General features: G+C 41.1%; 1 protein-coding gene across 1 annotated transcript in view; it reads left to right on the forward strand.

Annotated features, from left to right (window-relative positions):
- Positions 1–13,067, forward strand: part of MYO16 (myosin XVI) — a 493,885-nt gene that overhangs the window by 304,854 nt on the left and 175,964 nt on the right. Inside the window, exon 22 of the mRNA XM_030314012.1 lies at positions 12,774–12,926. Coding sequence (XP_030169872.1) covers positions 12,774–12,926 — 153 coding nt within the window. The remainder of the gene's footprint in view (positions 1–12,773; positions 12,927–13,067) is intronic.

Raw genomic sequence — 13,067 nt, forward strand, 5'->3', positions numbered from 1 at the left:
CATTTCTACTAGAACTATTTTATATATTATAATAAAGACCATATATAGAGTAAAAAATAGAACATATGTATTTATATATATATATTATAAAACTCTATACTCTGCATGGTTATCCATTTATATATTTATGTATTATATATGTACTATATATACAAAATTATATACATACGGCATAATATGTATAGAAACTCGGCAGTAGTTTGACGCATCAGGAGAAGGGGGTCGTATAAATAATTGGAGTCCCGAAGTATAATTCAGGAGGATCTGAATCTACCACCCTCATTATTTAAATAATTACAGTATTGCCAGCTCACTCTCTGTTATGTAATCCTGAATTTTATAAACCCTCCTCTCCTTTATCATGTGAAATTCCTCTCTCGCTCTGTAAAAATATCTCCTCACACACCGGGGAAGAAGCCCCTCCAGGCGACTCTTCGACATCACGCAGCCAGTCAATCCCAAGTGTGGAGTGCTCAATAAACAGAAAGGTAGTGAGCCAGACAAGGCTGTCCCTTGCACATCACAGCGCCAGTGATGTCGGAGAGGAGAAAGCAGTCCCCTTCCTGACTGTGGAAAGTGGAAGAGAGAGGCAAAGACATTGCTCCTTCCAGATGCAATTGTGTGTTTGGAAAAGGGAGAAGAGCGAATGAGAACCTCGCCACCAACAATGAGAGAACTTGACGGAGAAGCCAGGGGGCAACACGAACACACAAAACCAATAACGCTTAGGTGCTTTAAAAGTAGCTTGCCAGAGCATGATGGAAAGGAAGACAAAGTGTGTCGAAATGAAGCAGGTCGCCTAGGCGAGGGAGTGGGTAGAGGGCTCCTAAAGTCACACGATTACACGTAAGCAGGTAGGGAGACTTGCTGGACACTCAGCCAGAGGGGCTTGGTGTCTCGAGATGCCGGTCCTGCCTAGGCCGCCTGACTCGCGGAGGCGAGAGCGGTCCCGCTACAAATAACTGGAAAGACAGATGGCAGAATTAGAGCAGCCCCTTCCTGCAGCTCCTGGGAAGTAATGAATCAAGGCAGGGAGTATCTGCTAACGCTGCAGAAAGAGACACAGGCAAGATGCCCGTCGAGTGTTCTTGCCAAGAAGGAAAGATGGGGAAGGAGGGGGGAGGGGAAGGGAGAGAGAAAACCTTAATGTAATGAAGTTTCCCGAGCCAACCGCTAATTAACAGGGACGGGGGACCGAGGAACATGATGAAGCAAACCATGGGGATACGCTCTGCAAGATCCAGTGTGCGGGAAACCGCGTGGAGCAAATGGCCTGATTTCTTCAACGTATAAAAATGCAAGGGTAGCCTGCAGATTCAAAGAGATGTAAGAGGCATAGAAATCAGTTAAATATGTGGACATGGCGTGGATCCTTATTTGTTTAACGAAGTCTAAAAATTGCCACTTAACTAATATAATTTAAAATCTGGATAGCTGATGAAATGAAGGAGTTATTATTGATAAAAATTATGTGTGATAAAGGTACTGTGGACGTGTTTTTAAGTTCTTATATCTTAGAGAATTATACTAAAATACTTGCCAATTAAATGACATGGTGTCTGAGAGTTACTTTAGTATTTTTTCTTTTTTTTAATGTTTATTTTTGAGAGAGAGAGAGAGAGAGAGAGAGAGCGAGCATGATTTGGGAAGGAGCAGAGAGAGAGGCAGACATGGAATCCGAAACAGGCTCCAGGCTCTGAGCTGTCAGCACAGAGCTCACCACAGGGCTCGAACTCATGAACTACGAGATCATGACCTGAGCCAAAGTCAGATGCCTAACCTACTGAGCCACCCAGACACCCTAAGAATTACTTTAAATGGGTCTAGTTTTGAGGGTAATAGAAAAATGTAAAGCAGAATTGGTCATGAGTTGGTCATTGTTGATAATTCTTCAGGCTTATTGATGGCAGATGGGGGTTCATTATGTTGGTTGCTGTTGACTATGTTTAAAACTGTCCATAACATACTATTCTAAGAAATGAGAATATTTTGAGATTATATAAATATTATTTTCATAAATGCTAGAATATTTCCACACCTAACAAATGGTATTGCAAAGCTCTACAGGCTATAAATCTTTACCAGAGGCACAAAGAACAAAGTTGTGGAAACTAATGATTTAACGTTCAATAATTTTCCTAAATTTCCCACTACACTCATAACATGCAACTATATATAATGAAACACTTACAGCTATGGAGTCTAGTAAAATTGCATAGCAACAACCTACTGTACAAACATAGAGAATTTGAAGAGAGAATACATTTGTGAAACTTAAAGCTTCTGTGGCAGAAGATAAAATTATGATATATGACCTATCTTTACGTCAGGCTCCATCTAAGCTGATTTCGGAAGGGTTGTCAAAGATTTGAAACGTTTCCCGGCTTACAAACTTTTCTAAAAGGTGAGATTTACTGGATGAACAATAATTCAATCCGGCTTGGGCTAAGTGTTTAAAGACTTTGGAAAACGCCAGATACCTTGACTTCTAAAATTTTATGAAATGAGATTACATAGTTTGGCAACGTCGACCTCAAAAAAAAAAAAAAAAAAAAGAATTCCATAAAATCCTTAGTTGTGGAATCGCTGTCCTGGAAATGATACTAAGATAAAATCATCACCCTTCACGTGGAGTATCCCATTTTACAAAAGGGATACCTGTGGGTGTTACAGTTTCTGCTCTGTGACAGAGTATTAGCATTACCTGCAGGGAATTTTTTCTGGTTCATGTGCATGAAGTTTACAGTTCATTCATTCAGCAGTGCTGGCACGTGAATGAAGTTCTAGGTCCTGTTCCAGACGCAGGTGCCATGGTGTGGTCAACAGGATGCAAATAGAAGAAGGGCCAATCCTTTATTTTTTTAATTTTGTTTTATGTTTTATTTATTTTTGAGAGAGAGAGAGAGAGAGAGAGAGAGAGAGAGAGAGAGAGAGAGCAGGGCGGGGCAGAGAGAGAGGGAGACACAGAATCGGAACAGGCTCCAGGCTCCGAGCCGTCAGCACAGAGCCCGACGCGGGGCTCGAACCCACGAGCCGCGAGATCATGACCTGAGCCGAAGTCGGATGCTTAACCCACCAAGCCACCCAGGCGCCCCAAGAAGGGCCAATTCTAATCAGACACCAGGGGAGAAAGACTGGGAAGCCTTCGTGAGCAACACGTTGCTATTTTAGCTCCAAGTCTGACAGTACCTGTGTAATCCTCATCCTGTCGAATGTCCTGATAGCTATTAGGCTTCAGTATTGATCGGCTTACCACCCAATGGATCTATAAAAACAAAAAATATTGTATCCTTACATTGCGTCACATTTAGATTCCCAAATCATGCATATGTTAAATATCCAACTCTATCTTAAACCATTTTCTGCTCTAGGATGTTGAGTTTTCCGAAATCATTTCAACAACTCACCAAGCTACTGATACAACACAATTTAAGAAAGTTTAGTTCCCTTACATAGCAGAATGCTAGTGTAGGGCAGGCCACTCAGTTTCTATAGAGAAGCAAAGAGCAATTAAATAACGAGATGTTATTTTAATGTACTTCCTGCAATAATATTGGGTCCTACTTTTAAAAAAACAGTACGGTTAGAAGTCGTTGGCGGGGGTGGGGGCGCCCAGCTGGCTCAGTGAGTGGAGCATGTGACTGTTGATCTCAGAGTTCAAGCCCCACTGTGGACGTGGAGCCTGCTTAAAATAAATAAATAAACAGAAAATAAAGCTTAAAAAGTAAGTCTTCTTCAGGTAACACTTTTAGAAAAGTTATTCTGAGGAAACAAAATGAGGCAGGGAAAAGCAATTTTAATTGTGTGAAGTGTAGTACATTTAATGACCTTTTCCCCTCCAAACCTATCCCTTAGATACTGTCACCATGTTAGCATTAAGGGAAGCAAGCTCAGATAATTTAAGTAACTCATAGAAGGTCACAGCATGAGGGGCGCCTGGTGGCTCAGTCGGTTGAGCGTCCGACTTGTGGCTCAGGTCATGATCTCACGGCTCGTGAGTTCGAGCCCCACCTTAGGCTCTGTGCTGACAGCTCAGAGCCTGGAACCTGCTTCGGATTCCATGTCCCTCTCTCGCTGTGCCCCTCCCTCACTCATGTTCTGTCTCTCTTTCTCTCAAGAATAAATAAAACATTAAAAAATTGAAAAAAAAAGAAGGTCATAGCATGAGACTGTGGATTCAGGAGTCATGATCTGTGCTGTTTCCAGGTCCAAAGATTCTTTGAAGCTAGACTTAACTGTGTGGCATTAGTGTACCTTTTCGAAGCTACTGCCTGCTGAGGAGTATATTTGTTTGTATTTCTCTTAGGACAAAACATTATTTACTCTATTAAATGTAGAAAAAGAACTTGTTTTTCTGTTTTTGTTTTTGTTTTTGTTTTTGTTTGGTTGGCTTTTAGGGTGGAGGTGCTGGGGAATGAAACCGAACAAGAAACTTTCAATAAATCTTATTTGCCATCATTTTTTCCCATCGTGGAGTGTTTCTCCCCATCCTTTTACTACGCGTACGTAATTTAGAGAATGCAGGCACGTCTTCTTTATTGGAGAATCCCAGCGTGATCAAGAGGAAATGTTACAGGACGTAGTGAGAAGAATGAATGGGTTTGGAAATATACATCAGGTCCCTCCAGACAAGAGTGAATTGAGGGTTTTTTTTTTAGTGATGACTAACCAAGAAAATGCTTCAATTTACAATAGTGGCTGTTTAGATATAATGTCCAGATGTGCTAGCCAGGAATGTAGATTCATTTACATTCCTGCTAATAATCAATAATGACTACAAGTTCTCGAGCCCCCACTGTGTCAGCCGCTTCTGCTCTGTGATCTCTAACTCCTGAGACAGCCTTATGGGAAAGAGTCCTCAGAGAGAAAAAGAGAAAGAGAGAGAGAGAGAGAGAGAGAGAGAGAGAGAGAGAGAATCCCAAGCAGGCTCCGCACTGTCAGGACAGAGCCCAATGTGGGGCTTTGAGCTCACGAACCAGGAGATCATGACCTGAACCGAAGCCAAGAGTTGGAAACTTAACTGACTGAGTCACCCAGGTGCTCTGAAAAGGGAAGGCATATTGATTAAGCTGAGATTTGTTGCCAAACACACACACTCTCTCTCTCTCTCTCACACACACACACACACACACACACACACGTTTTGTTGAAAACTGATGAAAAGTGCAGTGCCCGAAGGTTTAAAATATGAGAATTTTTACCAGAAGTCATGTTTCCAACACCTGGGCATGGCTTGTGTGCAAACAGAAGGGTATATTTTATGGACAAGGTATCATACAAAATATCTAAAAATATTTTTTTCCTTTCACTTGTATTTTCCAGTTGTGATGTTAGAAGATTATTATGTAGAATATGGCAGTCAGTGTAGCCAATAGGTTTATTATTGGCTGACCCTTTCAGTCCATCGCTCAAATCCCTAAGTGGTAATTATTCCTATTAAAGGAGAACATAGGTATGAATTAAGCCCATTAAAATATTTAATTATATATATATTTTACATATATATAACATATATATATATATATTAGAGCTGTGTTGCTCTAAGTGAGAGAGTCACTAAAATAAATGTTGGGAGAGAACGTGTTTTTCGCCTGTATAAAAACTATATTTTTGTGCCTAGAAGTAACTTCCATCTCCATTTGCTTAAAACCTAGTCTGAAGAGTTTGACTTTGAAATCTCAGAGGGCAGTGGAGGAGTCAAGGAGGTTTGGTTTAGGAAAGAGTAATCCACCAGAGAGGGGCGGACGCCCGGGGGGGATGGGAAAGGCGAAAGCCAGGCAATTCCAGGGAAGATTGCACGGCAGCAGTGGGCGCCTGGTGTGGGTGGGTGCCCAGCTCCTGCTTGCCACCTGAGGCTCCTGGGGGAAGGGGCCCAGCACACCGAGTCTACACGGTGTTTCATGCTCCTAGATTTACGTGACATCAGTGTTGGCCAAGCCACTGTTGTCTATCAGGTTGAGACAGATGGGGCTGAGAGAAAGGAAACAGGCCTTCCCAGACAAGGACAGAGAGAAGAAAGGCCCCTGCACGACATTCAAAAAGGCAAAATAAACTACAGAATTTAAAAGCTGAAACAGAGACATGCTATTCCCTCACCAACCCCTGCACCTGCTGTTTTACAGATAACGTGTCAACATCAGAAACGATTGATTTATTGGGGAAAGAACATATAGCAATCTGGAAAGCCCCGAGGCATTCTTCCAAAAAGGAAGGTAGAGATTCATGGTATACCCGGGACAGGAAAGGCCCTGAGAAGTCCTGCAGAGAAGCCCATTAACTTAGCTTAACTCAAGGTTTCTCCAACAGGGTTCTGATTTAGCGTTTTTTAGATAATATAAATTGACATTTCCTTCAATTAGTGTTCCGCTAAGCACATACAGAAAATGCAGAATATCTGAAATCTAACATCGTTCCTGCACAATCTAACTGCATTCTGTAAGTGTATTGTATATCTGTATCTATGCTAATTGATGAACAAACCAGTTAATAGATAGTGTATGCTCCGTGCCCTCTTCTATTTCAGTGTGTTCACCAGGCAGGTCTGCATATTAAAATCACCTGGAGCACCTGGGTGGCTCAGTCAGTTAGGTGTCCAACTTCGGCTCAGGTCATGATCTTGCGGTTCGTGGGTTCCAGCCCCACATCGGGCTCTGTGCTGACAGCTTGGAGCCTGGAGCCTGCTTTGGATTCTGTGTCTCCCTCTCTCTCTGCCCCTCCTCCACTCACACTCTGTCTGTCTCTCCTTCAAAAATAAATAGGCATTAAAAAAATCACCTGGAAGGCTTTTAAAATGTATCAAGCCTCACTCTGACTTCATTGGTTCGGGGTCAGGCCCAGACATCAGCATTTTATGAAAGCTCCCGGTCATTTCCAGCGTGCAGTTAGGGATGTGACTTGCATCTAACGCCTGGGGCTGTGCCTTCAACTGGAGTCGGCTTTAATTAACCTCCTACTTTAATTCTGTGATGTAAATGTCATGCTCTATTATATTTTTGCTTCAGAGATATTTCACTGAGTAATGAAAATAAAGGGAGAACAGTTGGTGAAAATTTACTCAAGAAATTAAGTTTGTCATTAATACAAATGATAGGCCATCTGGATAAGCAATAATGTTCTGTTACCAAAGAGTGTTTTCAAGGGGTGCATAATTTTTATTATTAAACCAGTTAGCAACGGCACTTAATGTACAAAGGCTGTATTTTAATCAGAGAAGGGTGCGTGCTAATTAAGCAGTACTTAATAATTGCTCATTTTCATCTATGAATACTCACCTGCACTCGCATGCAGGCTACTCTAAGGAATACCCGGAAATTTAAAGGGACCCAATTACGATTCTGATGGATGAAGTCAAAAAGTAAAAATGATTGCTTTGCATTGAAGACGATCGTATTGTCAATTATTGATGCAGACCAATACGTAAACTACTTTGCCTATAAAAATCTTTCACTGTCTATTTCTCTTACTGTGTTTAATACGTACCCACATACGTACAGACAACAAAGACAGTTTAGCGACGATAAATCCGGAATAAGCAGGTTCTGGCCAGGATTGGGGCCACCGTTGGTGGGGAGGATGCATTTTTTTCAGGTTTCAGCTGGGTATCTGATACAGGCTGGTATATTCATATCAGCGCCCTTAGCTATGTTTGCTGGCAGTTTGGAAGTTCATGCTACAGCAGTTCTTTTATATTTTAGCTTTGGCTCAACCAGTGAGTGCTTTAAACAATATAGAATAGGGACAGGCAAACTGTCTTGGTAAAAAACTATCATGTCCGCATTACTTGAAAGTGAGTTTGAAAACCGTTCTGCTTTGGACCGTGCGCGCTCCCAGTGATACGCTTTACTGCTAAGGACTGCTCTCCTCTGTTCGAAATACAAATATATTCCAGTTCAGAAAGCGCCACTGTAATAAAGACTACAAGTCAAAAATCACTCCCCAGCCTACTCAGTTTTCCACACCGAGCTGGAATTTTCCCTATGGGATTTTCATAAATTACTTCTCCACCCCCCCCCCCCGCAAATACAAAGAACATGATGTACAATAAAAGGTTCAGATTTATTGTTCGGATCACCCCATGTCACAAAACCCCATCTGGTACTGCAGCTTCTGAATGCTGAAGCTGGGTACAGAAGCTGTATGTTTTATGAGTCGTCTTGACCAGGAGACTGAGAAATTGAGTTGTATCCAGAAGCACTGGCCAAATCCTTTTTCTGTTAGCTGAAGTTTGGCAGGTTGCTTCAGGCCTTCCTTGGGGCAAAAAAAAAAAAAAAAAAAAAAAAAAAAAGGAATAAAAACTTGTACTTGGACCCCCTCCAGCTCTTTCCAATTTTACCGTGCCTTCAACCACATTCCCACTTGGTATCACCATTTTGACCAGAACAGCGGACCGATTCGGTGAAGCCAATACTCAGTTCAATAAAATATTAGTTAAATAGTAGCAAATGAAATACCTGTTTGTATTATAAAAAAGCTTACATCAGTGACAACAGCCAGGTATATAGAGAGATGATCAGCCATGAGACAGTCAGGGGCAATGAGGATTTAGTCAGATTGTCATCCAAAGTAATTTTTGCAACCACAGACCTGCTGTCCATCATGATCACAAAATGATAAGAGAATTCTCTTCCGTGTGTTTGAGACATCCACATCCAAGTATTTTCAATTAGAGGGTCTCGAAATGAGGGGAAAGGTAAACGTCGTATAATTTGGGTATTTCTTGCACAAGAGAGAATCAGCCACTGATGTTATACTTTGATATCCTCTATCAGACTTCTTTTTACCATTTCACACGGTAACAGACATCATCTTATTTTTTATGGCCTCAATATTTGTTTCCTGAGCAATCTGTTTCCTAAAATATATTGCATCGAGGCACACTCCCCACTTTTAAACCACTTCTTTGGCATAAGATCAGACTGCTGAGATACAGAACCTATTTGTGTTTTCTTAAATGATTTAATGTCTGTTTTAATATCAAAATGTTTGAAACATTACAATTGTGTATATCATATAATTAAAGAGAATATTTTCCAACGCTCTCATTCCATAATGGAGTCATTTATTTTCTGTTCACTTACTGCAACTATTTCAAATTTTAATAACCTTTTATAGCATTTATTCGTCTTTAGTAACAAAATTACTTCAGTATTACAGGAGTATAACACATTATTAGATTGGGGAACATCTCAAAATCTTATTTTTTTAAACAAAGTGAAATCGTTTTTAGAACGATTTTTTCTTTCTTCATTTTTCTTCTCTAACAACAATTTTCAGAGATTTCTGTTTCTTTTTTATGGTAAAATGAGAGAGACAAATAAATGTATGACTTTCCTAGTGGGGCCCCTACTGTGGACAGATGCTATGCAATGTTAGAGAAGGGTTTGTGTTTCCAGAATCACTTCTGGAGATTCATATACTGAAGGGTAAGAAAGGCACAGATCTTGGTCAGCTGGTGGCAGTTTTGATGGAGGACAGCAAGTGGAAGGGTGTGCTAGGCTGTGTCAGCACCAAGGAAGGAAATATTTTTCATTCGGCCTTTAAATAATGAGTTCCATCTCTCCCTTTGCCAACGATAATGTGCTAACCTGATAAGTCTGTGTCCAAACATGTAACGTGAGATGTCTTATGCGGTGTGTTGTCACCCCAAGTGACTGTGGTTGTCATTTTTTTTATATACATTCAGAGAATTGATGGGTGACATTGAGGCTTTATCTAAGATACTTGTACTTTACAAAGAACTTCCAACCTCGTGTGTATCTCAGGGACTCTAGCTGTCAAGGCACAGAGAGAAGAAGTCCTAGCAACTACTGGCCAAATCAGACAGAAGGGAGAAAACTCGAGAAATCCCGGAGACCACGGCAGGGGTAGCGGGAGGAAGAAGACCATGCAAAGTCAAGTCTAAGTTTAAACAAATGGTCTCAGTTCTTTAGGTTTCGAAGTAATTTCAACACAGCAGCGATGCGGCATGGTTATTTTCCTTTTAACCTACATCTTGTTTTGTAGTAGAATGCAATGGGAAAGCTTTTTCAGTCTAAAGACACTCATTTGATGGCCAAGTTTACAAAAACGATTTTTTGTTTTTACTGTGAAGTCAGAGCTGCAAGAACAGCGACTGGAAATGAGGGCAGTAGTCCGGGACCATCGTTTTCTGGCCCAGAGTTAATAGGAATTGCTTTTGTTATTCTCCGAGTGTCAGTGCATGGCATTTAGATCTTATTGTTAATGTAATTATTATTAGTTAAACATTTTATTTGGTATAATTCTGTGTTGATTATTCTCCACCTGGTACATTTCTAACAAAACGTTGATGTACATTCATCATTGAAGTAATTGGACTGGATTAGGTCTGAGCCTCCCCATTTTCAGCTCTCCAAACACACTTGGGTCAGCCTAGCCCCATGCCTTCAGTCCTGTCACCATGTCACTGTCCCTAAAGACATTTGAGCTGTGTCTACTCGTGAAATTCTGGTCTTGGTAAGAAGTAAGGAATGGAACCCGGCAGCAAACCATTGGTCTCAGGACAAACTGTGTGTTCTGACCAATGCCCTGTACTAATTGGTTTGTTTCTTCCCTGAAACCTCTTCCTCTGAGATTCCATGTCCATAGAATCCCTTAAACTCCCAGTCTCCCCAATAGCTGGATTTGTGAGAAAACGGCTTTTTCTTTTCTATGTTCATGTTGTTGTTGTTGTTCTTCTTCTTCTTCTTTTTGTTTGGGAGAGAGAGAGAGAGAGAGAGAGAGAGAGAGAGAGAGAGAGAGAGAGAAAGCAATAGAGCATGAGTCAAGGAGAGGTAGAGAGAGAGGGAGAGAGAGAATCTTAAGCAGGCTCCATCCTCAGTATGGCGCTCAACTCGCCATATCTCATGGCCATGTGATCGTGACCTGAGCTGAAATCAAGAGTTGGATGCTCAACCAACTGAGCCACCCAGGCACCCCTATTCTCAGGTTATTCTTAATTCATGAATACCCACACCTTTATCTGCATGTGTAGACACCCATATGGAGAATTAAAGAAATCTTGGTGTTGGTCATTTGCAGAGGAGGCTTGGCCTGCTGATAGGAAGGAAGCTGAAACATAAGGGTTGTTCTTATATGTCTAGGAGAGAAGCCATGAGCTCCCAGTCGAGGGACAGGAATGTTTAGGAGGAGTTCCCACTTAGCAGGTGTTATGATGATACCATACTTGCAGAAGAATGTGGATATGTGGAAAGAGGGACATAGGGGGGTCTTTCTTTTCTCCAGTGACTGTTTCAGTCTCTATGGCCTACAAAATCTTTGACATTTTCACTATATAACTATAGCACATTCATAGTAAATATAATCCTAGATATTATTTCCTTTGAAGATGAGATCTGATTTTCTTTTATTTTTTAACTTTTAAAATTTTTTAATGTTTACTTATTTTTGAGAGAGAGAGAGAGAGAGAGTGAGCAGGGGAGGGCAGAGAGAGAGAGAGAGGGAGACACAGAATCTGAAGCAGGCTCCAGGCTCTGAGCGGTCAGCACAGAGCCTGATATGGGACTCAAACTCATGAATCACAAGACCATGACCTGAACCAAAGTTGGATGCTCAGCCGACTGAGCCACCCAGGCACCCCTGATTTTCTTTTAAAAGCTTTTTTTCCCGGTTACTTTGATTTATGTAAATTGTTCATCTGTCATTATTTTCAATGACTTACTCAATTCTAAATAGTTCTAGTGATTTCTGGATTTTATCTGATGTAATATAATTGCTCGCATGCACATGGTCTGCGAGACTAAATGAGCTCATGAAGGATGTGGGTGTAGACAGAGAAGACTGAGCCCTGGGCCACTCCAGGTAGAGGTAGAAAAGGAGATAGAGAAGCAGTAGCCCAGGGGGCAGGAGGCCACGAGCCTGTAGTGTCCTGGAAGAGAGCAGAGGCAGAGGAATCCCTGTGAGATATCACTGGGAGGTCAAGGAAAATGAACACCAAGAATTGAACATTGGATTTTGGAATGCTCACGTGGTTCTGGTAGTGTTCTGGTGGAACGCTGGGGGCAAAAGTTTATCGGAGTAGCTTCAACAGTAGGGGGGGGGGTGCTGGAGAAGAATTTGAGATAATAAGGAAAGACAACTCTTTGGAGGTTTTCTTGTTATAAAAGAAAGCAGAGAAGTGACAGGATAGCCTAGAGAGGAAGTAAGCCTTCATTTTTGTAAGATTTGGGGTATTTTGTGTCTTTTTAGTACTTAAGATAATTTTTCAGATTAAGAAGTAACATATTTGTTTCTCGATGGACAGAAGAATTGACAGTTGGAGGAGTATAAAAAACTTTCTGATAGAGAAAATAGTTTCGGCAACAATGCGTAGAGAAGTTCTTCTTTCTGAAGGAGACTCACGTTCTCTTGCCCATCGTGGGTACGGAACAGAAGTGAGGAGGCAGGAGATGTTGTTCCCCTCTCTGGGCTTTCATGGTAAATCCAACTTTTATCCTCAGTTGTTGACTAGAGGCAATTGGATTTTTTTTTAAATACTCAAATATAGCCCCCCAACTTGTTAGTTAGTGTTGTACATTACACTTCTTGTGGTTTTTAATGTATTCAAAATGGAATGATCAGACCGTATGAAGTCAACAATATGAAGTGAAACTTTCTGCTTTGGCTTCTCAAGCCGTACCCTAATGCTTTATTGCAATGAACTGATTGGTGTGGAACGTTCGTGAGTCAATATGCCACCGATCTGAAATGGTCACAGAAGGAGTGGATCTGCATGGCCATACTTATCTTGTGAATTGTTTTCTTCTTCCCCACAATAGCTTTGTGTCAACATGACCAATGAGAAGATGCACCACTATATCAATGAAGTGCTTTTTCTACACGAGCAAACAGAATGTGTACAAGAGGGAGTTGCCATGGAAACAGCTTATTCTCCTGGTAACCAGACTGGAGTTTTGGATTTTTTTTTCCAGGTATTCACATAATATAATTAGATACTTTACAGGATTCAAATATGCTAGAGACAAAGAATTTTCTTTCAGTGGGCCTTATTTTTGAGATCTCTTTGTATATGAGGCTTCATTGTATTTATGATTTTTCAGTCCAATGAGGAG

Source organism: Lynx canadensis, chromosome A1 (assembly GCF_007474595.2).
Source record: "Lynx canadensis isolate LIC74 chromosome A1, mLynCan4.pri.v2, whole genome shotgun sequence".
In the NCBI taxonomy this organism is placed as follows: domain Eukaryota; kingdom Metazoa; phylum Chordata; class Mammalia; order Carnivora; family Felidae; genus Lynx; species Lynx canadensis.